The 27,806-nt window shown below is 38.5% G+C and overlaps 1 protein-coding gene across 1 annotated transcript; it reads right to left on the reverse strand.

Moving 5' to 3' along the window:
- Positions 1-7: 7 nt before the first annotated feature.
- Positions 8-27,806, reverse strand: synpo2a (synaptopodin 2a). Its single transcript, XM_087262334.1, has 4 exons — positions 27,639-27,806; positions 12,057-12,208; positions 8,466-9,142; positions 8-6,970 (listed from the first exon to the last, which is right to left on the reverse strand). The coding sequence occupies exons 1-4, from the start codon at positions 27,747-27,749 to the stop codon at positions 3,264-3,266; spliced, it is 4,647 nt and encodes a 1,548-aa protein (XP_087118460.1). The 5' UTR covers positions 27,750-27,806; the 3' UTR covers positions 8-3,263.

A 27,806-nucleotide genomic window follows, 5' to 3' on the forward strand; every position in this document is an offset into this window, starting at 1 on the left:
ACAAAACTGAAGACAATGATTTTAATGGCACTGTGGTACATTTTACAAATAGCGTATTATGAAGAAACACACAAAGAAAAGAACAGAAGAAAGCGAAATGAAAATGAACAGAAGACAGCAGTCAAACTAAAAATGAACATTTTTATAACTACCTCCCTCCCTAAGTTTGTTTTATTTAAAGTTCTTCTAGTAGATCTGCTAGAAATATTAAAGCAAACAAAAAAGTGAATATAAATTCCTTCCTTAAAATAAAATAATCCAACACAAAGTCAACTTAATCGACATAAAAAGTAAAAATGAAGGTGCTCCGACTATGCACCAGCTGTTAAATGGGTGTTACTATTCAACCTACTTAAAAGACTCACACTCTGAGTACATTCATTTCTGTATTGAAAATCCTCTTGAAAGTTAAAAAGATAACAATGTTTTTTTTTCCCCTCGTAGGTTGAGAAATGATTGAACTTCGTTTATCGTAATACATTCTGTCTCTTTGTCATACAGTTTCTCCTGTTGGCTCTGCCAGAAGTTAATACATTGCTTACTTGCATATTCCAACTGTCATTACACTGTGCATATATACAGTTGAGGTCAGAATTTTTAGCCCCCCTGTTTATTTTTTGCCTGTTTTCTGTTTTGAGCAGATTTTCTCAACACATTTCTAAACGTAATTGTTTTATTAACTCATTTCTAATTGATTTATTTTATCTTTGCCATGATGACAGCAAATAATATTTTACTAGATATTTTTCAAGACACTTCTATACAGATTAAATTGACATAAAGGCTTAACTAGGTTAATAAGGGTTAACAAGGCAGGTTAGGGTAATTAGGCAAGTTATTATAAAATGATGGTTTGTTCTGTAGACTATCGAAAAAATCTATTAAAGAGGCTAATCATTTTGACCTTAAAATGGTGTTTAAAAAATGTAAAACTGCTTTTATTATTGCTGAAATAAAACTAATAAGACTTTCACCAGAAGATAAAATATTATCCGACATACTGTGAACATTTCCTTGCTCTGTTAAACAGCATTTGGGAAATATTTAAAAAAATTCAAAGTGGCACTAATAATTCTGACCTCAATTGTTTATATATTTCTGTGTGTCCGCTGAGGTTTAGTGTGGAAAAACTGATACTGCAAACCCCTCTGGATGTCATCTAAAGCTTGTATAGGCTGTATTGCAAATCAGTTTCTCAGAAATCCTCATAACAGACTATCTGCTTGTTAAGTGTGACGTCACGCGAAGCGGCTTCCAGATCCAAGCGCTCTAGATTAAACTGTATGGGGAGACTCAATAAGTGGTAATAATAAACGTTTACAAAGCTCTGTAATAATTTCGAAAATCACAATCGCTATATATATATGTCTTAATAAATTTTTTTTTTGTCTTTGATGCAGCAAGTCCAGAGATTGATGTGTACAGCATAATTTTATTTTAAATTTTATGTGTGATATGACTAAAAAGTGGCTATAAACAAATATTTTCTCAATTGAAATGAGTAGCATATGGACCTGGAAATAGTATTACATACATCACCGGTATGTAGGGCCAGACGGAATCTGTGGACGTTTTTTAGCTATTTCTGCAGAGAATTTTGGTAAAAATCTGCGGATTTCTGTGGAATTATTTTGGTTGTATCATAACTAAAACCTTAATATGTGAAATAAAAATAATATCTTTTAAAATTTTATTTAATGTTTAAAATGCAAATACAATTAGATCCATTTAATTTGGTAAACAAAGCAAGTCACTCATAAAATATCTCTACTAAAAGACAGAAAATATTACTTTACACACTGCATTGTAACATAAATCAGATGAACATTTTCATATTCATCAATAATATTACTGTAATTAATTAAAAAAACTGAATAAATATAGATATTACACACATTTACTCAAGTAAATAAACAGAATCAATGATGGGCTTAAAATCTGCAGAAAATCTGCTCGCAGATTCCATGTGGGCCTACTGATATATCACGACTTAACAAGCGGATTTTGCTATCATCTCTTACCTTTTCATCTACATTATTAAGCCTTCATTTTTCTTTTCTCAATCTCAACACTGATTCCCTTTGACCAAACATAAAGTCTTAAGCATTTAATTGGTTATTTTTGAGTTAAATACAAGAATGCTTATGTGAAGGTCTATAAATATCAGTATTCGGCAGAGCATTCTTCTATAAACACTGTGTGATATATTGCTTGTATTTTGAAATGGCTTCAAAATGTTACCCATCTGGTAGGTCTTTGAAACATTGCGCTTCTACTTAAAATATCTGCATCTCAGCTTAAAGGGATAGTTTTCCGAAAAATAAACATTTACTTACTATTTACTCAACCTGAGGTAGTTCCAGTGTTTCATGTTTTTTTTTTCTTCTTCTGTCAAACACAAAATAAGATATTTTGAAGAATGTTGTAGCCACTGACATCCATTGCAGGAAAACCCAGCCTGATCTCACGAGGAAACGTAAATATTTTATGTATTGTCAGAACTGTCAACTTATCGAGCATATGTTTTACACAGCGGATGTCCTTCCAGCTGCAACCCAGTACTGGGAAACACCCATACACTCTCGCATTCACACACATACACTACGGCCAATTTTGCTTATTCAATTCACATATACCGAATGTCTTTGGATTGCCGGGGGAAACCAGAGCACCCGAAGGAAACCCACGCCAACACAGGGAGAACATGCAAACTCTACACAGAAATGCCAACTGCCCCAGTTGGGACTCGAACCAACGACCTCCTTGCTGTGAGGCATGAGTGTTTACCTCTGAGCCATCGTGCCCCTAAACCCCACCCTTAAACCTATCCATCATTGGAGTGTGAGCAATTCATACTATAATGTACGCATGAGACTGAACAAATGAATATGAATATCCCATAAGTCTAAATGTTATGAGTTAATGTGTGATTGCATTGGGAAAAAAAACTAAATCTTTAAAATATCTTATTTTGTGTTCAACAGAAGAATAAAACTCAAACATCTTTGGAACAAGTTTTGTTTAGAAGCAAACTATCCCTTTAAGGCAGGGGTGTCCAAGCCCTGGAGGGCCGATGTCCTGCATAGTTTAGCTTCAACTTCTTTCAACACACCTGCCTGGAAGTTTCTAGTATACCTAGAAAGTGCTTGATTAGCTAGTTCAGGTGTGTCTAATTGAGGTTGGACTAAAATATGCAGGGTGCACGAGTTTGGACACCCCTGCATTGAGGTAATAACATGTCGGAAAATCCCTATTCAAAAAAACTATTTTTCAGCAGTGCCTGGCTTCCAAACCTGGGCAGCGCTTTTCTTGGCTGAAAATTTAGGCTTGGGGGCAGCAGTAACACTGCTTCCTGAGGCAGAGTCAGCCCTTGCTGCTACTTGGTAAGATGGAACAACATAAGAACTAGGGGCTTGTTGGTAGGCCATTGCAGGTCCAGTTTGATAGGCTGGAGTAGGACCTGCCTGGTAGGAGGGTGGGGAGGACTGTTGGTAGGGAGGGCTTGGTGCCTGTTGGTATGCATTTAAAGGGGGTTGTTGGTAAGCTTGTTGGGGGTTGTATTCCTGTTGATATTGGACTTGATGAGGATGTTGCTGATAAACATTAGGAGTAGGTTGATATGAATTTGGAGGGGCTTGGTGGTACATGCCATCATGCATTGGTGGCTGACCAGCCATCCCGTAAGGTTGCTGGGCCTGAGGCGGCATAAAACCATAAGGGGGAGGGCCTTGGTTATATGCCATTTGCTGGTTTTGAGCTTGAATTTGGGCCTGAGCCTGGGCTTGGGCTTGAGCCTGAGCCTCAGCTGCTTTTTGAGCTGCAAGCTTTTCAGCTGCCTCTTTTTCTGCAGCAAGTTTCTCTGCCGCTGGGCCATAAGTGAAAAGGGAGGAATTCAGCTGATAGGGCTGATGCTTCATGACATCAAGAACATGAAGAGGTTTCGGGGCAGGTTTTCCCTTGTCTTTGCTTTTGTTTTTGTTTGCTGTGGAAGAGCTAGAGGAGGGAGACTGCTTGACAGCACCTGGGGGATATGATGGTGAATGAATTGGATTATAAGCCAAAGGTGGGGGTGCCCGACAATTGGGTGAATATTTCCAGGAAGTTGGCAAAGAAGGAGAAGGTGAAGACGGTCTTGCCTTATTTGACTGCACTGTGGTAGAATCCACAATGTACTTCTCCATTCTGGATTGCCTCTTGGCGAAAAGTTCTGCCCCTTTCCCTTTCAATGCCGGCATCTCAAAAGCCGAACCAAAACCATGGGATGCCACAGTACTGCTTGCTGGCACGGGAGATGGTACTTTTGTCCCAGTGGTATACGAGTTGATTCGACGTGGAGGAGTGGGCTGAGGTGGACTCCACTGCTTAATTGGTTGGGCAGGCAACTTTTGGCTTTCAACTGAACCTTGTGGGTTTTGGGGAGCCCAAGTATTTACAGCTGGTTGAGACTGTGGTGGTGCCCATTGGCTCACAGGTGGCTGTGATGCTTGCTGTTGAGGTTTTGGTACCCATGGAGGATGTGCCTGGGGATGAGTTGGTGGCATTCCTTGAGCCCAGGGAGGCTGAATTTGATTCTGCTCAGGTGCCCAAGAGTTCATTACTTGTTGAGGGTGTTGTTGAGAAGTAGGTTCTTGTCCCCAGTGTGGTTGTGGTTGGGGGTGGGGTGGCATTTGTGTCCAAGGATTCACAGGTTGCTGCAATTGTGCTGTGGGCTGAGGCGGTGGTTGACTCTGCTGAGGCCATTGAGGCTGTGCTTGAATTGGACTCTGTGATTGAGTCCATGCATTTACCGGTGGCTGTGCTGGTTCTTGCTGTTTGGCCTGAGAGACCCAAGGTGGCTGTGGCTGTGTCTGCCTCTGAGGTTGAGCCCAAGGAGGCTGTGGCTGTTGCTGAGGGGGTGGTGCCCAATGTGGCATTAACTGAGATTCTTGGAATTGTTGCTCCTGGGTCCAGGGTGGTTGTTCTTGAGCTTGATTTTGATCTTGTTGCCAAACACCAGTAGATGGTTGTGATGGTTGAGACCATGGGGCTTGTGATGTTGGATTTGGTGCCCAAGCATTTATTTGGGACTGAGGCTGTGGCTGATGCTTGAGTTGGGGTGAGGATTGAACCTGAGTTACCCAAGAAGGCTGGGACTGAGTTTTAGGAGGCACTTGTGATTGTACCTCTGGAGGAGCTTGAGATTGCGTCATCCACTGTGGCTGTGTTTGAGATGGGACTTGCATTTGGACTTCATTTGGACCCCAACTACTTACTGGATTCTGCTCATGACCTTGGGTTAAGGCTGGATCCCACGATCTGGCAGATGGATCTGACTGGGTAACAGGTGGTGCCACAGGATGAGAAGAGTTCATTTGTAGCTGTGGCTGTTTCTCATTCCAGGTTTCTGGTTGCTGGTTCTGCTCCATCTGAGCTTCCGGTTGTTTCCAGGCATGAGCTGGAGCAAGTTCTTCAGGACTGTGTGAAACATCATGAGATTCAGAGGCCAACGTAGGTTCTTCTTCAGACGTGACTTGGACTCCCAATTTAGGGGTGGGGACAGGAGCAGCATCAGCCATTGTGACTGGAGCTTCTGCAGGTCCTGGGACACTGTTTTCAACTTGCAGTGTGTTAGGTTGGTCAGCGTTTTCTGGACTAGTCCATGGAGGAGAAGCAGGGTTAATGTGAGGTTTCGGAGCTACTGGAGGTGGAGTTTTGTGTTTCATCTTAGGGGACTGAAGAAAGTTGCATGCCTCAGCCCCTAAGCTTAAATAATCTTCTTCTGGGCAAGACTCAAAACCTGCTTTCTTGTCATTCCTGTTAAGGAGATTCAACAGAGCGGGATTAGGTGAAACCTTGGGAGACTCTTTAAAAGTGAACATAGGTTTACTGGCATTCCTCCTCCTTGTGTCTTGCAAGATACCAGTCTTGATAGCAGGTACAGATATACGCTCATCACGGGAGGCGATCTGTTCACCTTGCCCTAAAGAATACCCAGATTGTTCTTGATTGTCTGCATTTGGAGGGGAGGAAAATGGAACAGCTACTCTGTTTTGAGTTGAAAATGGTTTGGCACTCCTGTTTGCTACTGATGCCTGCATTTCATTCTGCGTTTGCTGATCATACATCCCATTCATTTGATGTGAGTACTGTTCAACTTTCTGCTGTTGGAAGTGTTGTTGCTGATTGTATGATTGCATTTGTTGATACATTTTTTGCTGCTGATATTCTTGCTGTTGTTGATACTGATGTTGTTGTTGTTGTTGGTATTGTAGCTGCTGTTGGTAGTCTTGATACTGCTGCTGCTGCTGCTGCTGTTGATAGTATTGTTCTTGGTACTGATGATATTGTTGTTGCTGTTGCTGTTGCTGCTTTTGAGCAGACATGCTGTGGTGTAAATTTACATCCATGTAATTCTGGGTCTCTTGGGCATGCATATAAGCATGCTCCTCCATGTGTTGGTATGTTTGATGAGTCTCAGGCTCCTGCACTGCTTCAACAGGGATCCCCTTACGTCTCAGCTCTTCATGCTCAGCTACTATCTCATCCATGCGCTGTTTGCGCTGGGCAAACATGAGTGCTCCTTTACCCTTGGTCTCAGGCAGAGCTTCCATATCCTGCTGGTTGTCAAGCTTGCGTTCTATCTCGAGTAATCCAGTATCCCAATCAAAGCTCACAATACTTTTCTGAGCTGAGGCATTGGTGAAGAAATCGGTACCAATTTCTTTTTCACTTGTGGCTAGGACAGTGAACTCAACAGCATGTTCCTCCTTGTCACTGTCGTCGTATTCGTCTTTATAATCGGACTCGTCCTCACCAGTACCGTAGCTGACAAGAGTATACTTCTTGGCTCTTTGTCTATGCTTCTTAAACATCAACACCCCCTTATTATTGGGGTTGGGGGCCGGAGCAGACAGCAGAAGAGCAATGCGCTTGCATTTGGACTTGGCCTCTTTCACCTGCTTCTCTGAAAGACTCTCACTGCGCCGGAGCCCTAAGAATGACAAAAAAGGAGTTTAGGGTATCGAGCGGCTGAGGTCATAAACAAGAGCTATTGCTCATGGCTTGCCCTGGTGGCCTTATTCACTGAACTGTGCATATGAAGCATATAAATAGCACAGCTATGTGAGCAGTTAACTAGTATAACTTGAAACCAAAGCCACAATTGTTTGTTTAAAATGTTTAAAACGGGTGCTCAACCCTGTTCCTGGAGATCGACCTTCCTGCAGTTTTCAGTTGCAACCCATATCAAACACACCTGCCTGTAATTATCAAGTGCTGTTCAGGTCCTGTTTAATTGGTTCAGGTGTGTTTGATCAGGGTTGGAGCTGAAATTTGCAGGAAGGTCGATCTCAGGGAACAGGGTTGAGCAGCCCTGGTTTAAAATTTGTGGCAATGGCAATTTTAATTGAGATGTTGTTTGAAACACAGGATTTTAAAAGACTGGACAATACGAGATAATGGAGTCTAGAAACAACAAGAGTTTACATCCTCTGACCTATATTATTCCCAATGATCCAATAAATCCTGCTCCAATAAGAGACCTGACATCACTCTCGCCAATTAACTAAATCTGTGATCCATGTATAACAGCCAGACACTAACATAGGACACTTACAGAGAATGTGTCTAGAGCACGTTAGCGAGGTTAACCCAATAGCAAACCTAGCAAAAGAAAAAAAGGGGTAAAAATAGCCCAGTAGGCTTGCAAGTGGCATGAGTGCTAATACAAGCCCATATGTGTAGCTCCCAAAGCTGTAAATAAAGACACTGTCCTGTTGCAGTCTGTTTACACAGAAGTGCTTTAAAGCCCCATAGTCCCACCTGACTGTGTCAGTCTTTTTAAAAAAAAAGGTTTGGTTAAAATGTGACACATTTCTAATTCTTGTCTTTCCAATCTCAAGGTGAAGATTTGAGCGCTCCTTCCTTTTCAGTGCTGCTAAGATGGCCAATTTTAAAGGATCGGGTAACAGGCCAGAGTCACACATGCTGATGTCTGTCAAATGGCACTTCTGCCAGCATCATTAGCATGCCCGTGTTTTATTCTTAACTTTACCAGTCATGTCACCCTGCAAGCCCCCACCCATAACTGCCACAGTGAATCAATGCTCCTTTCCTTTTTATTCTATCTATCTATCTATCTATCTATCTATCTATCTATCTATCTATCTATCTATCTATCTATCTATCTATCTATCTATCTATCTATCTATCTATCTATCTATCTATCTATCTATCTATGCATGCTCTTGTTCACAAATCACAGAAAGTATTCAGAATACACAAACAACTGCGGTTAAAAATACATATAAAATGCGCATACACTTGTTAAACCCTTTTCATTTAGTACTTTAAACATTATGAGCACAAGCAATCCACAGACTCCATCAATTCTAAAGCATTTAAAAAACGAAACACTTACTATTCTTGCAAACAGATACCAAACCACACCATAAGAAGCAGCGCAATGAAAATCAGATGTCACTTACTGGCGTGCCTTGCCCGGTGCTTGTTGGGCTGGTAGACCTCCCGCTCCGATTCGGAGTCCCACTCCTCTGAGGGAAGTCCAAAGGACACAGAGGAGGAGGTGGGAGCTTCTTCAATGTTCCCTCCTTCTTCCCCACCAGAATCCAACCGTTCACTGGCCTTCCCCCCCTCCTTTCCTGAAGCAGAAATCTGCTGCACTGTTACCTCCACCTGTCCTGGCAAACAACTGGCTTTGCTAATCAACACACCCCGCTGACCAAGGGGTTGCCGGTTTTGTCTGGGAACATAAAGCGGGATTTCTGGAGAGATGATGCTCTCATCCGTTTCCCTGTGATAAACATCTCCCACAACTCCACATGCACTACCTAGTGCAGTACAATCCGGTTCCTTCAGGGTGGTCTTGGACAACGAGAGCTGCAGTTCGACCACAGATCCTCCGCCGACTTGTGCATAAGTTCCTCTTTCTTTACTCCTAGATGCAGGTATTTGAATTTGGGTCCGGACCAATCGAGTTCCCACAGCACTTTCTCCATCGCTGTCTGTTTCCCCATAATACGCTTCATCCTGGGACTCGGAAATGTACAGGTCCTGTGGCTGAGATTCATGAGGCCTCGATGGAGAAGGGATCCGAAAAGTAGTGCTAACCAGTTCAACGCCCTCTTGAGGTTGGCTACAGCATCTACAGGGAGAAGATCACGGTAAAATAACGTTAATCCAGTTGTTTAAACTACAATATTTAACATCAAGCTAATCATTACAGTTTTTCTCAGTGGCTTTGGTGCATTTCTCACAACACTATTTACATTTGCACAATAGCTGATGCATTTCTCAAAACAATTAGTCATTTGTGCACATCATAGTAGCAGTTTCTCATTCCTTCCAACAAATTCCAGATGCTTTTGGACATGCATCAATCGCTTTCATACAACTCTCTGCTATTCATAACATTATCATTTGCTTCTGTCATGTCAGTCAAAAGGAACTAAACTTGCAAATGCTGAATAGTCACTCCATTTAAAACTAATAGTCCTCATTTCATTACTTACAGTTTTTCTTGTTTGCCTTGATGCAGCCGTCAACTGAAACTCCACATTTTCGAAACAGTTAACACACAGGCCTAAACAGCGGCCTCATGGTCAAAATGAAACATTATGCTTGCAAAATGCACATACCGTGTCAAAACATTTAAAATATGCAACAAAAGCTAATTTTACCTTCAAACTACACAACTTGCAAACAAGTATTTGAGCACTTTTAATTAATCATTAGACAATGGACAACAAAAAACAAAACACAGAACTCAGTGTGAATTCTATTTGGGCTGTCAAATTTGCCTTTTTGTAAAGAATTGGATCCAGAATAAAAAAATGCTTTGATTAAACTTATATTGAATTCATGACATTTTTCAAACTGTGGCTGAAAACTGAAATAACGTAAAAAAAAAAAAAAAAAAAAAAAAAAAAAAATATATATATATATATATATATATATATATATATATATATATATATATATATTTTATTTTTTATTTTTTTTTAAAGCAGAAAAAAAGTAATAAAATACTTTCTCTAAACATTAGAGAAAACACATGTAAACCAATATACAGTCAAATCTATTAGGAGTATAGGACATAGCCATTATTGACCTCCTCCATCCATGCTGGCACAGAACAACACAGACCTTCCACCGTTTTTAATGTTTGCAGACTGATTGCTTATTGAAGATTTGTGTGAAGGAGTGTCAAACCGGTGCTTCAGTGAATTCATATTGATGTTGGTAGTTTCTAATGGTTAGAAATAGATGGTTTCTGTTTGGTTACCATAACTAAAACAATGGAGTTTGGACTGCTTGAATGACATCTGTGTTAACTGTTTTGAAAAATGGTGGGGAAAATGTGTCAACCCAATGAGAAAGCGTTTACACATTTGCAAGACCGGTCTTCTGCTCTGCTGGGATAGTGAAAATGAAAATGAAGTGGAACCTAGTTTCTTTAACCAGGTCAAAGCAAACAAGAAAAACTGTCAGTCGCTTTGGTGCGTTTCTCACAACAGTTAGTGCATTTCTCAAAACATTTAGTACAAACTGCAAAAACTAGATGATAACCTGCAAAAGTGCGTCACATGCTCAAAATGGTCAGTTCATTCCTTAAAAGCAAGTATTGATGTCAATCAAAGAGTCAGTATCATCAAAATGAAAAGTCCTGACACCATTGTTTATGGACAAGACAGTCAAATGGCTTCGTCCTGTTTTCATTATGAGTTTACTCTGGACATTTTTTCAATGCAAAAAAGCCAGATGTTGATGACACGTCCTGAAAATGCTACAGTACTACAATTTACTACAGTAAAGTTAGACATCACTGCATTTAGTGAGGTATCTGAGTACAAGACACTGAATATGTATGTTTCACATTTTTACTGCAGATGCTCGTTGCAATTCAAATTTATTCACAGCATTGTGCAAAAGAATAAATACACCCTTATTTACAACAAACAATTTTTCTTTGGGTGGAGCTGTACACAACTGTAAACAATATTGCAGAACATATTGGAACTGAAGCTACAACATACACAGGTCTGTAAATCAATTCATGAAATTGTTCAAATTTTAATACATTTTCAGAAAAATAAAGATAATTTTTTTGTTTGTTTTTACAAAATTTGTTAGACAGATTTTGACAACTAGTTCAACATTTTTGTATGTGATGACTCAAGTAATGAAATGAGGACTATTAGTTTTATATGGAATGACTATTCAGCATTTACAAGTTTAGTTAATTTTGACAGACATGACATAATCAAATAATAATGTTATAAACAACCAAGAGTTGTATGAAAGCAATTGATGCATGTCCAAAAGCATCTGCAATTTGTTGGAAGGAATGAGAAACTGCTTCTAGGATGTGCACAAATGACTAATTGTTTTGAGAAATGCATCAGCTGTTGTGCAAATGTAAATAGTGTTGTGAGAAATGCACCAAAGCCACTGAGAAAAACTGTAAAAAATTAGAAAACCCTTTGCTTGTAAAGCGGTTAATTGACTTTACTTATAACAGTGAGCAAACCCAATGTTTTTAGAATTAATTGGTTAACTTTACTTAAAAGGCAAAAATACCCATTGCTTTAAAAAACGGTTAGATGACTTTACATATACTGTAAAAGTGAGTAAACCCATTATTTTTAAAATTAATAAGTTGACTTTACTTTAAAAGTGATTAAACCCCTTGCTTTTAAAGGGATTAGTTGACTTATAAAAATTAGAAAACCCATAGTTTTTTTTTATTTATTAGTAAACTTTACTTAAAGGGTAAGAAAATCCTTTGTTTTTAAAGTAATTAAATTACTTTACTTAAAAAGTAAGAAACCCTATTGCTTTAAAAAAACAATTAGTTGACTTATAAATGTGAGTAAACCTGTTGCTTTTAAAGCGATTAGTTAACTTTACTAAAAAGCAAGAAAACAGCATCTGCAGGGAGGAGATTTGGTAAAATAATCTCAATCAATTTGTTTAAGCCACGATTTTTCACATCAAGCTTAGCATTGACAAATACACTGATAGTTGACAAAGGACCATTTGTGCATGTCATAAAATACCTTTTGACGAGCAGCTGCAGACAGTCAGCTGAGGCCGCGATGAGATCTATAGTGTCGGAGAGACTGAGGTTCGAGCATGGCTTTCCATTGACTGACAGTAGCTCGTCATTCTCACACAGGCCAGCGAGCGCAGCAGGACTGCCAGCCTCGATCTGCAGGAAACATTAATCAAGAGTCACTTTAGAAATTACATTAAACATATTATTAATTAATATCTTATTGTTATAAATTAATACCATTATTACAGTTTTTCTCAGTGGCTTTGGTGCATTTCTCACAACACTATTTACATTTGCACAACAGTTCACGCATTTCTCAAAACAATTAGTCATTTGTGCACATCATAGTAGCAGTTTCTCATTCTTTTCAACAAATTGTGAATGCTTTTGGACATGCATCAATCGCTTTCATACAACTCCCTGCTATTTATAACATTATCATTTGCTCATATCATGTCAGTCAAAAGGAACTAAACTTGTGAATGCTGAATAGTCACTCCATATAAAACTAATAGTCCTCATTTCATTACTTGAGTCATCACATACAAAACTGTTGAACTAGTTGTCAAAATCTGTCAAACAAATTTTTTAAAAACAAATTTAAATCTTTATTTTCCTGAAAATGTCTTCAAAATTGAACAATTTCATGAATGATTTACAGACCTGTGTATGTTGTAGCTTCAGTTCCAATATGTTCTGCAATATTGTTTACAGTTGTGCACAGCTCTACCCAAAGGGAGTTTATGTTTGTTGTAAATAAGGGTGTGTTTATTCTTTTGCCCAATGCTGTGAATAAATTATAATTGCAAAGAGCATCTGCAGTAAAAATGTGAAACATACATATTCAGTGTCTTGTACTCAGATAGCTCACTAAATGCAGTGATGTCTAACTTTACTGTAGTTTTCAAATGGTTCTGTAAATAGTATTAATTGCTGTCTTGAGCATTTTTAGGAAGTGTCACCAACATCTGACTTTTTTGCAATGGAAAAAAATGTACAGAGTAAACTCATAATGAAAACAGGACTAAGCCATTTGACTATCTTGTTCATAAACAGTGGTGTCAGGAGTTTTCATTTTGATGATACTGACTCTTTGATTGACATGAATACTTGCTTTTGACGAATGAACTATCTATTTTGAGCATGTGACGCGCTTTTGCAGGTTATCAGCCAGGTTTTGCAGTTTGCACTAATTGTTTTGAGAAATGCATTAACTGTTGTGCAGATGTAAATAGTGTAGTGAGAAATGCACCAAAGCGACTGAGTAAAACTGTAATATGGCAACTTTATTAGGTACACCTGTCAGAGTGCTCATTAATGCAAATTTCTAATTAGGCAATCCCATGGCAGCACCTTAATGCATTTAAGTATGTAGACATGGTTAAGATGATCTGCTGCAGTTCAAACCGAGGATCAGAATGGGGAAGAAAGGGGATTTAAGTGACTTTGAACGTGGCATGGTTGTTGCTGTATTGGTGGAGTATGTCAGAAACTGCTGATCTACTGGGATTTTGATGCACAACCATCTCAAGGGTTTACAGATAATGGTCTGAAAAATGTAAAATATCCAGTGAGCGACAGTTCTGGGGGCACAAATGCTTTGTTGATGCCAGAGGTCAGAGGAGAATGGCCAGTCTGGTTCCAGCTAAGAGAAAGGCAACAGTAACTCAAACAAGCACTTGTTACAACTGAGGTCTGCAGAAGAGCATCTCTGAACGCACAACACGTCCAACCTTGAGGCAGATGGGCTACAGCAGCAGAAGACCACACCGGGTGCCACTTCTGTCAGCTAAGAACAGGAAACTGAGACTATAATTCCCACAGGCTCTTCAAAACTGGACAATAGAAGATTGGAGAAACGTTGCCTGCTCTGACGAGACTACATTTCTGCTGCAACATTTGGATGGTCGGGTCAGAATTTGGCATCAACAACATGAAAGCATGGATCCATCCTGCCTTATATCAATAGTTCAGGCTGGTGGTGGTGGTGTATTGGTGTGGGGGATATATTCTTGCAGACTTTGGGCCCATCAGTACCAATTGAGCATCATGTCAACACCACAGCCTACCTGAGAATTGTTGCTGAACATATCCATCCCTTTATGACCACAGTGTACCCATCTTCTAATAGCTACCTCTAATAGGATTACACGCCATGTTCACTGTACTCAAATGTCCTCCACAGTCACCAGATTTCAATCCAATAGAGCACCTTTGGGATGTGGTGGAACGGGAGATCGGCATCATGGACGTGCAGCCGACAAATCTGCAGCAACTGCGTGATGCCATCATAGAGCACAATCTCAGAGGAATGCTTCCAATATCTTGTTGAATCTATGCCACGAAGGATTAAAGCAGTTCTGAACGCAAAAGGGGTCCAACCCGGTACTAGTAAGGTGTACCTAATAAAGTGGCCGGTGAGTGTATATTTAATTTAAAAAATTACATCTAATAAAAATCTTTATTTTAATGCTTATGAAGGTTGATGGTGTTAATTAAGAGGAGGGAAAATACACAAACACACTTTAAACAAACAAAAACAATCCACACCGAACAGTTTATTCGTGTTTTTGTTGCTTCATACACACATACAGTGCTCAGCATAAATTAATACACAATATACCAATACAATACAGATCGCTTTTAAAATAGAGACCTGTACTCACTCGTGCTGTGTAATACTGTACACACTGGATAAAGAACTATATAACTTGGTTCACAGACACCGCGTCTTAATTTAGACCAAGTGGCACTAATTTACGCATCACAACAGCTGCATGTCAAATGACTAAACAGTGGCCAAAGCCGGTCTGTAACCCGTAAACCCTGCATAGAGAAGCAGAGACACTTCAACATTAGATTTAATATCAGTCATCTGTCACTTGTATGCATCACAAATCAGCTGGGCTTTAAGGTCAAGTCGTAAAGCTCTGCAATTGTTCATCTGAGGTCGCCTTTAGTAATTGTGCTGCCGTCTACATGCTTAATTTAGCGCATGGTATTACAGACGTTTATACAGCGAGCGACACAAGATACAAGCTAGTAAGAAGATAATAAGGGTGGCATGGTAGCGGTTAGCACTGTTGCCTCAGAGCAAGAAGGTCTCTAGTTCAAGTCCCAGCTGTGTGGAGCTTTGCATGTACTCGCTGTGTTGGTGTGGGTTTCCTCCGGGTGCTCTGGTTTACTCCACAGTCCGAGCACACGCGCTATAGGTGAATTCCTTCATTCATTCATTTTCTTTTCGGCTTAGTCCCTTTATTAATCCGGGGTCGCCACAGCGGAATGAACCGCCATCTTATCCAGCATGTGTTTTACGCAGCGGATGCCCTTCCAGCTGCAACCCATCACTGGGAAATATCCATACACACACACTACAGACAATTTAGCTTATCCAATTCACCTGTACCGCAAGTCTTTGGACTGTAGGGGAAACCGGAGCACCCGGAGGAAACCCATGCAAACACGGGGAGAACATGCAAACTGGACTAGACAGGACTCGAAAGAGCGACTTTCTTGCTGCTAACCACTGAGCCACCATGTCAAATAGTGGCTAATAATTACTAAATAGGCGATGCAGTGACGCAGTGGGTAGCACGTTCGCCTCACAGCAAGAAGGTTGCTGGGTCGCTGGTTCGATCCTCGGCTCAGTTGGCGTTTCTGTGTGGAGTTTGCATGTTCTCCCTGCGTTCGCGTGGGTTTCCTCCGGGTACTCCGGTTTCCCCCACAGTCCAAAGACATGCGCTACGGGTAAATTGGGTAGGGTAAATTGTCCGTAGTGTATGGGTGTGGGTGTGAATGTTTGTGTTGATGTTTCCCAGAGATGGGTTGTGGCTGGAAGGGCATCCGCTGCGTAAAAAACTTGCTGGATAAGTTGGCGGTTCATTCCGCTGTGGCAACCCCAGATTAATAAAGGGACTAACAAGAAAATGAATGAATGAATTTACTAAATATTTACTATACTGGAATTGATGTCAGCGTAAACCTTATACAGTGAACTAATTCATGAAGGAAATATTATTGTGTTCATGTTTATATTCTATATATATGCATACTGTACAGTTCAAAATGATTAGCCCCCTCATGTGAAATTTTAATTATTTTTCAAATATCTCCCCACTGATTTGTTTTTTTCCTTCTGGAGAAAATATCATTATTACTTTTAGTTTGGCTGGAATACAAAATACATTTAATATAATTATGTCCCTTTTGAGATTTTTTAAAATATACAGTTGAAGTCAGAATTATTAGCCCCCCTAACTTATTAGATTGCTTGTTTATTTTTTCCCCAATTTCTATTTAATGGAGAGCAGATTTCTTCAACACATTTCTAAACATAATAGTTTTAATAAGTCATCTCTAATCACTGATTTGTTTTATCTTTGCCATGATGACAGTAAATAATATTTGACTAGATATTCTTCAAGACACTTCTATACAGCTTAAAGTGACATTTAAAGGCTTAACTAGGTTAATTAGGGTAACTTGGCGTGTTAGGGTAATTAGGCAAGTTATTCTATAACGATAGTTTGTTCTGTAGACTATCAAGAAAAAATATAGCTTAAAAGGGCTAATAATTTTGACCTAAAATGGTGTTTAAAAAAATTAAAACTGCTTTTATTCTAGCCGAAATAAAACAAATACGACTTTCTCCAGAAGAAAAAATATTATCAGACATACTGTGAAAATTCCCTTGCTCTGTTCAACATCATTTGGAAAATATTTTAAAAAGAAGAAAAAATTTCGAAGGGGGCAAATAATTCTGACTTCAACTGTATATATTTTACATTATATAGTGTTTATACAATTATATCACTTGACATAACGCAAATAAGTCACAAAACAAGAAGGTTTGAATTACTCAGTGTTGGGCTGGGTCAGTTGGTATTTCTCTGTGGAGTTTGCATGTTCTCCCCGTGTTGGCATGGGTTTCCCCACAAGTCCAAAAACGTGGTATAGGTGAATTGGGTAAGCTTAAATGTCCATAGTGATGGGCTGCAGCTGGAAGGGCATCCGCTGCGTAAAACATATGCTGGATAAGTTGGCGGTTCATTCCGCTGTGGCAACCCCAGATTAATAAAGGGACTAAGCCGAGTTTAAATATACAGTGTAAATATACAGATGACATTGCAGCAAAAAAATTATTCAAATCCGAGCATATTCAAATAACACAGTTTGACAAAAATTAACTATTCTTAAGGTCATATGAATATAATAAATTGCCCATCCACCATTCTAGAACTTGTGTCAGATGTCTCCATTATTATTATTATTATTATTAGTAGTAGTAGTAGTAGTAGTAGTAGTAGTACAGATCTTGTATCAAGTTTTTACATTATTATTATTATTATTAGTAGTAGTAGTAGTATTAGTAGTAGTAGTAGTAAAGATCTTGTATCAAGTTTTTACATTATTATTATTATTTTTATTATTATTATTAGTAGTAGTAGTAGTACAGTAGTATGTATTTACTGCATAATGTTAGATCAATTTTAGAGAACAATCTGTCCTCTTATTGACCACAAGAGGGCAGTGCGCACTCAAGAAAGAACGTTCCAAGTATTCTCAGATGAAAAATAAACACAAACACGATTCTGAAACTCCAAACCCTGTCATAATTCAGCTTGTCAATGATCTACTGAAAGCTTCTGTCTTCTTTAAAATTTATTTAAACCAAACTGCACGACTACAAATACAATGTAATATAAAACTGGCCAAAAACAGATGAACATGTTTCATTAAAGGGATAGTTCACCCAAAAATAATAATGTACTACTCCCTGTTAACAGAAGCTTCTTTTTCATGTAGTCACATGACACGAAAGCTGCTGGTTTAAGGTAAAAATGTGTTACTTTGTGAATAAATTATGTTTTTAGGTTTACCTAGTGATTTGTTTTTGTTTAGGGCAAAATGAATAAAACAGGTTAAAATAAGAAACCTTATTTCACTTAATCCAATATAAATATGTACTTTGAATGAAAGACATAGTAGTTTCACTTTTTCTTCACTGTACAAGATACAAGCTAGCAAGCAAACTCAAATCTGTAAAGCAAATGATTTCTTACAGCTGACATAAGTCTTACTGGACAAAAATATTCTTCAAAAAGATATTTGGAAAGTTTGGTGGAAAATGCACTCACTGTTTACTCACCCTGAAGTGGTTATAAACCTTTATGAGTTTCTTGGTTCTGTTTTTTTTTTTTTTTTTTTTTTTTAAAGATATTTTGGAAAAAGCTAAAAACCGGTCACCATTGACTTCCATTGTTTGAAAAAAACAAAACAATGGAAGTCAATGGTTACCGGCTTCAGCATTCTTCAAAATATCTTTTTTTTTGTTTGTTTGAAACAACAGGAGAAAGAAACTCATACAGGTTTTGAGTAAGTAAAGGGAGAGTTTTTCATTTTTGGGTGAACTATTACTCAGTATTTGGCCTGATGCCGCTTTATACACTGTAAAAAGTATCTGTAAATTAGAAGTTTTCCATATTTTGTGATTCCTTTTTTCCTTTTTTGTATATTTATTCTTATGAATTGCATTATGGCACCTTGATCTAAACCAAAAAGGTGCTTTTATTAACATTTTTAATAGTTGAAAGTGATATATTGAATGGGTTGGTACAACATATTACGCTACAAGAAACTTGTAATAAACTGCCAGTACATTTTCAGTTAATATATAGAGACTTATTTCTTTATATATGATTTCTCTTATTATTTAAAAACTAATAAATATGTCACTTTGTTTAAAAAAGTTGAATTTTCAACATCAGAAGCCGACAGCGAAAGATTAAAAATAGGGAAACTGGTAATTACAGATATTATTTGCAGTGTGGCGCATATATAAACCAACACTTACTTGTATTTCCTGTTCTAAATCATTAACAAAGTAGTCTACAAATACAGCTACACTGCATAAAATGCTTTTCTTACTAAAATGTTTGTCTTGTTTCTAGTCCAAATATCTGCAAATTATTAAAATCAAGAAGCATTTTCTAGACAAGCAAAACATATTGTCTTGTTTTAAGAAATAATAAGCCAAAATGAAGTGAGTTTTCCCTTAAATCAAGCAAAATAATCTGCCAATGGGGTAAGCTAAATAATCTTATCACAAATCGAAAAACAAGATTATTTTGCTTACCCCATTGGCAGATTATTTTGCTTGATTTAAGGGAAAACTCACTTCATTTTGGCATGTTATTTCTGAAACATTTTCTTGAAATGTTTTGCTGAAAAATGCTTGTTGATTTAAGAATTTGTAGATATTTGGACTAGAAACAAGACAAAAAATCTAAGTAAGAAAAGCATTTTTGCAGTGTACTCAACTGTAATATTCTGCGAGCTAACAATTGGTTAAAACAGCAAAGCCTTTTAAAGCCGTTGGCACGAGGCCCGGATTAAAGGTGAAGGATCTTTAATTGAATAAAAACATGGACTGTTATGAATCCGCTCCGGTCACCGTATAAGGGCTGTACAGAGGGACCGAGCCTATACAATCACTGCTCAGATACAAAGATCTGAACACAAAAGTGCATCCAAAAATGGAGGGGAACCAAAAGATAATCGAAACTGTGACCACAGTAAATCATATTTAATCCTCAGGGATGACGACAAACGGGATGTTTTTAAGGTCTCCGGTCAAGATTATCCCTACATTCCTGCCTAAAATATTATGGTTAGAATATTAACAGTGCACGAATAAAACAAACAGAAAAAAATCACACATTGCTCACACACACATATACACACACACTGCATTCTTACGTAGAGGTTCTGTCTTGTTTCTAGTCTAAATATCTACAAATTCTTTAATCAAGTAGCATTTTTCTAGACAACCAAAAAATATTGCCTTGCTTTCAGAAAGAATAAGTCAAAATTAAAGCTGCAAGCAGCGATGAAAGGGACCTCACACCTGGACTCACCACCGCCCGGTGGCCTTAGGATGACAGAGAACAGCGGACAATAACAATTTAAGCTGATAAATACACACAGAAAATCACTGATGTATGGCAAACTTCCATCTGTCAGCAGGTGGCGCTATGACTGTGACTCAATATCGGCATGTCTTCAGGAGAGGAATTTCATCGAACCTGTGATTTTTTTTTTTTTTAGGCAGATCAGACATTTTGTGGATAAGTTATAAGTACTTCCTTCTCCATGGCGAAGCACTGAACTATGTCAGTCCGCCACGAACACGCCCTTCCACAAAAACTTTAGATCTTAAAGTTAGCCACAGCCATATCACCCTGCAGCCCAAGACCGGTTACTCACTGAAGCTAAGCAGGGCTGAACCTGGTCAGTACCTGGATGCAATAGTATGAAGCTGCAGGCCTGGAGACCCGGGCTGATTCCGGCTCGCATGCGGCAGCACCGGCTCGCTCGGCCGCCGCATCTGGCTCGATTGACTCGGACTGGAATCGGGCAGTGAGTCCAGGCATCCGGAGTAGGTCCAGCAGAGGTAACATTAGTCAGTCTGAGCTCTAAGAGATAAGTCTCCGGCAGGCGAGAATCTAGCCGGAACTGTGTTTTGCTATCTGGGTGGCTAGGCGTGTATCAGCAAACTAATAAAGCCCGAAAAAAGCCCTGAACTTAGCGAATAAACAGTGTTCCACCAGGATCATGTATGTCAGAAACTATAGTTTACTGCTGAACTCATTTTGTCATGGTAAAATAACACAGAAATCGAATAATAACATTTCAGTCTACTTCAGTCTCCTGCCGAAGCTCAGACGCGCTGCTTTTAGAAACTGTCAATCACAGCTGTCAATCACGATGACACGCCCAGCATTAAATTACTGCTAAAAACAAACTGTTTACAAAAATGAAGATCTGCACCTATTTCAGCACAATAACCAGTGCCTTAATCGACCAGAACCATCTTTCGGGACATTTTATTGCAAGTGTAATATTTTTTTTTATTTGGGCTCAAGTCTCCTTCATTAACACGGAGGAGGCGGGCTTTATGACTTGTACTGCAGCCAGCCCCCAGGGGGCGATCTAACGACCGAAACCTTCACTCAAACGTAGGCTTGCGGCACACTTGTTCCAGACCTTCACAGTGCCACCTGCTGTTTAAAAGATCGACTAACCTGATTTCAGCTGCTTCTAAATTGTAATTTAACTATTTTTCTACTATAAAATATCAGGCTATGATTGAATAAATTATTATATGAAATATTAAACATGCTAGATTTTGGATTCAAATGCATTAATTCTGTTGTATTTTATTAATTGTATTTGTAAATAGATATTGTTCAGTTACTTCAATATTGTCAGACATTTGTTGTTGTTTTTCATTATTGAGGATTTATCACTGTTTCGTATTGAGTTGAGGGAATGAATATTATCTTCATATACAATAAATTTCTTCACATACAAGTAATTGTCTCACAACAAACTTTATTTTTGTGTATTTTTTCATGAGGTCCTACAAGTCAAGTTGTAAACAATGCATAGAAAAATTGTGAAAAATAATAATTGGAGTAAAAATTATTTTTTACGCAGAAAATAACATAAATGCTTTACGTTCTTATTGGGGAGATTTTTCATTACTAGAGCAAAAAACAGGAAATATCTGGAATCTTTGGCACATTGTATTAGTGTTGGCAGAGACCCACTTTTTAAATGTAATATAAATTTGGGGAAAAATACACACCACAAGCAAATTATTTTTGATTTCACCTAAGAGAGCTCATATTGTAAATTCTATGCAGATTAACTGATATTTTGATTTCCAAAAAACGTGTTTGTAATCATTACAGAACTTATAAATAATTGATAAACTGTTATTGTGTTACTGTTATTGTCTTTCGTAGCACTTTCAGATAGATAATACAGTAATATGAACAGTAGACCTATACAGCACTAAAATACGTTACAATTAATAATTGTGCTATAGCCTACATTTTATTTTAACATTTTTACTTTAAAGTTTTTTTTATTTTGCAAGAAAACATTGTTAGAAAATTGTCCCAGAATGGTACAATCATTCATAAAATAAGTGCAAGCTGTAAATATCATAAAATAATGCTCTTTTGACACTAATTTTGATCAAATCAAACACTGAAATAATTGTTTGTTAGTGTAATATCTTACACCACATTGATTTATGCCATAAAACTTGGTAATTTTCAGGAATCGCTTTAATAATCGATAACCTTACTGACGTTTCTGATGTTGCTACTTACTAGAAAGTGCTGGTCTGAGTGTGCAGTTGGGTCTCCGTACCTGCTGCTTCCCCCAACCCAACAGCAGTGGGCACTGTCTGGTCTGGAAGTGCAGATCTGTGCGCGCAGGTCTGAGCGTGCAGTTGGGTCTCCGGGCCTGCAGCTTCCCCTTACTCCCTGGATGGGAGACCACATGGGAAAACTAGGTTGCTGTTAGAAGTGGTGTTAGTGAGGCCAGCAGGGGGCACTCACCCTGTGGTCTGTGTGAGTCCTAACGCCCCAGTAAAAGTGAAGGGGTTGCTGTACTGTCAGTGAGCGCCGTCTTTCGGATTAGATGTTAAACTGAGGTCTCTGTGGTCAAGACTTATCTTACATCTTGTAAAGGTTACAGTAGGAGCCCTTTAAAACATTTTAATTTTTTACAATATTGCAAACATGTTGCTCATGTAAAGAAAGGGTTCATAAGTCTTTCAATAAATGTCTTGCTGCTTTAAAAGTAACCATGAGCATTTGTTACTAAACACTTTGATTTTCATATGTCTGCAAGCAAAGCTAATTTTGTTATAGACCCTTTGTTTTTGGACATTGTAACCCAACAACATTTGGCACCGAAATAGAGAGAAAGAGAAGAAATGCATGGTTAGTTTCGCTCTCATTCATTCCCACACTGAGTAAAAGCGGCGTTCTGGAAAGTTCCTGTGCCTTTCAGGCAGCTTCTGCCTCCCACAGCTTTCAGCAATTATCTTTCAGTGTTTCCAGCGTACATTTCAGGTAAAACTAACCACGGTGGTCCACCGACGGTCACGTTCCCATTGTTAAATCCACATTAGGGCAAACTTTCATAAACTCGTGCAGTAAGTCGGGTAGCGGTTTACCAGAGTGAATCCAGCTGTAATGCTGAAAGCTAAATGACTTCAAGTTAAACACAACTCCTTACTACAATTTTCTGAACGCCTTCCAACGGCTGATTATGAAAATATTTTTGTAGGTGCACGTTCAAAAGAGCCTGTATCAATCTGTACTTTTAATGAACTCAACATTCGACCCCTTATTAGATGCCAGAGACTTATAGTACTCCAGAATAATACACAGACCTTTAGCTAACTAATTCCAGCATAGATGCACTTAAGTTTGAGTAAATTGTGAGGAAACTTTCCTTTTTTGGGTGATCTGTTTTGTGTGTACTATGCCTTTAAGTATTTTAAACTGGTGGTGCTTTAGTACGATATCGTATTTTAAACTTTAGTTCATCTTAATACGAATTTCAACAAATAAACACCCTTAATGTGTTTATGCCTTTATTAAGCTCTCTGCAACTCTCACATGGTCGCCCACTGAAGCTGCGCCTGGTCAGTACCTGGATGGGAAACCACATGGGAAAGCTTGGTTGGTGCCGGAAGTGGTGTTAGTGAGGCCAGCTGGGGGCACCCAACCTGCGGTATGTGTGGGTCCTAATGCTCCAGTATAGCGACAGGGACTCTATACTGCTCAGTCTTTCAAATGAGACGTTAAACTGTGGTCATTTAAAATCCCAGGATGTCCTTCGATAAAGAGTAGGGGTTTAACCCCGGCATCCTGGCTAAATCTGCCCTACTGAAAAAAGGCTGGTTGGCTGGTTTTAGCTGGTCGACCAGGCTGGTTTTAGAGAGGTTTTGGCCATTTCCAGGCTGGTCTCCAGTCATTTCCAGCCTGGTCAGCTGGTCAGGCTGGAAGATGACCAGCTAAAACCAGCTCGACCAGCCTAGCCAGACTGAGAGCCCAGCCAAAACCAACTTTGTCCAGCTTAAACCAGGCTGGTCAAGCTGGTTTAAATAAATATATTTAACGGCTGCGATGATCTTTTAAATGTATTAAACTGTAAAGTAAGCAAAGCATTTAAGTATAAACAGGAGTCTCCACAGGCTGTGCTGAGCATTTCCATACAAATACCCCATCATCAGAACATAAAACATATGCATGATATCCTATACATTCCCCACTCACAAAACGTCTCACCAATTCTCACACAAGCACTAAATCAGCAAAAAAAAAGGGATCAACAAATAATTCCAGCTTCTCAATACTAACAGTTTAGATTCTTGATGTCTATGGGAGTGATGACAGACAGCCTAAACTCGGCCAACAAACTTTGTTAGCTTTGCTGTGACCATATAAGGACCCCTGCTCCAGTCTGGGACAGGCGCAGCACAGATCTGCCTGTAAAAATTCAGCTCAAGCAAAACAACTTTGCCAGTGAACATTTATCAAACCAACTGACCAGTCTGAACTCTGAGGGTGGCCACTGAGATATGCTGTCATTATGCAGGAATCTGTATACAACACTGCCCGTATACATACAACACAGACGAATAACGCTCGCTGTTTTGTCCTATTTAACTGTATCCTTATAGGAGAACTGCCTTTATGTTCTGTAAAATCTTCATTTATTACTGTATAAACAACTCTTAGGGGTCACATATTATTACAATGTAAAAAAAAATGCTGGGTTACACACAATCGATTGTTTTTTTAATTAATTAATTAATTTATTTTTTTACAAATTTAAGTGGATTAAGCATAAAATAATAAAGTTGTCCCAAAAACACTGAAGAATTGTGTTGTTTCAGCTTATTTTTAACGTATAGTTTGAACAAACAGCAAGTATATATATATTTTTGAGCGTATTACAGATGTTTATTAAAGTTACATTTGTCCAAAAGAAATTTGTTTCATTCTGCCATTAAATAAAAGCTGCTGAAAACAGTCCAAACTGCTCTCTATTGACTGTCTAAGTTGTTTTTAGCTGGTCAGCTAGCTGGCATCCCTTTCTACATTTCCAAAAGCCCATTTAAGATCTTGAGAAAGTGAACCAGTGAAGATATTCATGCACAATAATGATAGAAAAGGCAACAGATATTCATCCCTCTCACCAGATCTCTGCCCACAGCTAGTGTAAACTGGAGTGTTGAATTATAATAAGAGCAAGTCAGGAGTCACACATTCATAATATAAGATGTAAACTTGCATTTATCATTAAGCAAATCTCTCACTTTGCCCTAAAAAGCTGCCTAAACCAACCTAAAACATGGTTTACTGCTCTGAAATGACTGTCTAAGTTGTTTTTAGCTGGTCAGCCAGCTGGCATCCCTTTCTACATTTCCAAAACCCCATTTAAGATCTTGAGAAAGTGAACCAGTGAAGATATTCATGCACAATAATGATAGAAAAGACAACAGATATTCATCACTCTCACCAGATCTCTGCCCACAGCTAGTGTAAACCAATTGTGTAAACTGGCTTATTGTTTATTCGTAATATGAGCAAGTCAGAACTCAGTATTACAAGATCTTGAGAATGTGAACCAGTGAAGCTATTCATGCACAAAAACAAATAAATTCGTTATTCGTCACTCTTACCAGATCTCTGCCCACAGGTAGTGTAAACTGGAGTGTTGAATTATAATAAGAGCAAGTCAGGAGTCACACATTCATAATATAAGATGTAAACTTGCATTTATCATTAAGCAAATCTCTCACTTTGCCCTAAAAAGCAGCCTAAACCAACCTAAAACATGGTTTACTGCTCTGAAATGACTGTCTAAGTTGTTTTTAGCTGGTCAGCTAGCTGGCATCACTTTCTACATTTCCAAAACCCCATTTAAGATCTTGAGAAAGTGAACCAGTGAAGATATTCATGCACAATAATGATAGAAAAGACAACAGATATTCATCACTCTCACCAGATCTCTGCCCACAGCTAGTGTAAACCAATTGTGTAAACTGGCTTATTGTTTATTCGTAATATGAGCAAGTCAGAACTCAGTATTACAAGATCTTGAGAATGTGAACCAGTGAAGCTATTCATGCACAAAAACAAATAAATTCGTTATTCGTCACTCTTACCAGATCTCTGCCCACAGGTAGTGTAAACTGGAGTGTTGAATTATAATAAGAGCAAGTCAGGAGTCACACATTCATAATATAAGATGTAAACTTGCATTTATCATTAAGCAAATCTCTCACTTTGCCCTAAAAAGCAGCCTAAACCAACCTAAAACATGGTTTACTGCTCTGAAATGACTGTCTAAGTTGTTTTTAGCTGGTCAGCTAGCTGGCATCACTTTCTACATTTCCAAAACCCCATTTAAGATCTTGAGAAAGTGAACCAGTGAAGATATTCATGCACAATAATGATAGAAAAGACAACAGATATTCATCACTCTCACCAGATCTCTGCCCACAGCTAGTGAAAACTGGACTATTGTTGAATCACAGAGAGTCAGGAATCACACATTCACACATTTTAAGATCTTAAGAAAGTGAACCAGTGAAGCTATTCATGCACGATAACTTATAAATGTGTTATACGTCACTCTCTCTGCCCACAGAGCAGGGGTTCCCAAACTTTCCAGTCTGCAACCCCCAAAATAACAATGGCAGTGACTCGCGACCCCCAATATCCTCTGAGGTGGCTATAAATACAGAAACCTTGCATGCAATTGCATGTACCAATAGACCGAAGTCTATTCTTGGCTTATTTTTTTTAATTATAAAATTACTTTATAATATATTACATTATAAAATCAGCCTGCTGCATCAGTCTTTAATATAATGTAATTACCTCAGGGGTCGCAATCCATTAGAACTAGTTACTATAAGCTACTATATAGTATATACTATAAACAACTATTTTTTTCAGTAGGTTATGGATAAAATATGGTCATTCTTATGGCTTAATAAAAATAAAAAGATTTTTGGAAATCACCAGGCGACCCCCCACCCCCACTTTGAGAACCACTGGTGTTGAGTATTGAATCAAACGCGAGTTGGGAGTCACAGTTCAGTATTATAAGATGTTATCACTAAGCAAATCTATCAGTCTGGCCTAAAAAGCAGCTCAAACCAACCTAAGACATGGTTTACTGCTCTGTATTGACTGTCTAAGTTGTTTTTTTCAGCTGGCATCCCTTTCTTGGCAACACTAAATTTCCAAAACCCCATTAAAGATCATGAGAAAGTGAACCAGTGAATTCATGCACAGTCAAAAATACAATAGATATCAGTCCAGGTCTTTGCTCACAGGTGGTGTAAACTGGATTATTGATAAATCATAATAATAGCGGGTCAGGACAGAGTCAGACACATTATTTAGATGTAAAATTAGCATTAATCAATATAACAATCTATCATTTTGACTAAAAAGCTGCTCGAACCAACCTAAAACTTAAGTTTACTGCTCTTTATAGTCTGCCCAGGCTGTTTTTATCAGGTCAGCCAGCTTTCTACATTTCCATAACTCCATTAAAGATCTTGAGAAATGAAACCAGTAGCTATTCATGCACAATAACAAATTAATAAATAATTAATTCGTCACTCTAACTAGATCTCTTCCCACATGTAGTTTAACTGGATTGTAGAATCATAAAAAAGAGCCATTGGTCTCACCTGAAGCAGCTGGATTGGATGTTGGCTTTCGTGCGCGCTCTGGCGGAGTCTGAATCCCCACGGCGCGCCGCCGCGCAGCGTCACGCACACAAACTCCCCGGTTCCCATCATCAAGCAAGCAGATCCTCTAGTCTGACAGAAAGCGAATTAGTGTTCACTGCAGTTTCT

Source organism: Danio rerio, chromosome 7, assembly GCF_052040795.2.
Source record: "Danio rerio strain M-AB ecotype USA chromosome 7, GRCz13ab, whole genome shotgun sequence".
NCBI classification, from domain to species: Eukaryota; Metazoa; Chordata; class Actinopteri; order Cypriniformes; family Danionidae; genus Danio; species Danio rerio.

Excerpts from the sequence above, each read along its gene's own strand:
- synpo2a (XM_087262334.1), bottom strand. The coding sequence starts at position 27,749 with ATGATGGGAACCGGGGAGTTTGTGTGCGTGACGCTGCGCGGCGGCGCG. Across the intron at positions 12,209-27,638 it reads ATCCAATCCAGCTGCTTCAG|ATCGAGGCTGGCAGTCCTGC; the intron begins GTGAGACCAATG and ends TGTTTCCTGCAG. Across the intron at positions 9,143-12,056 it reads CTGCAGCTGCTCGTCAAAAG|ATGCTGTAGCCAACCTCAAG; the intron begins GTATTTTATGAC and ends TTCTCCCTGTAG.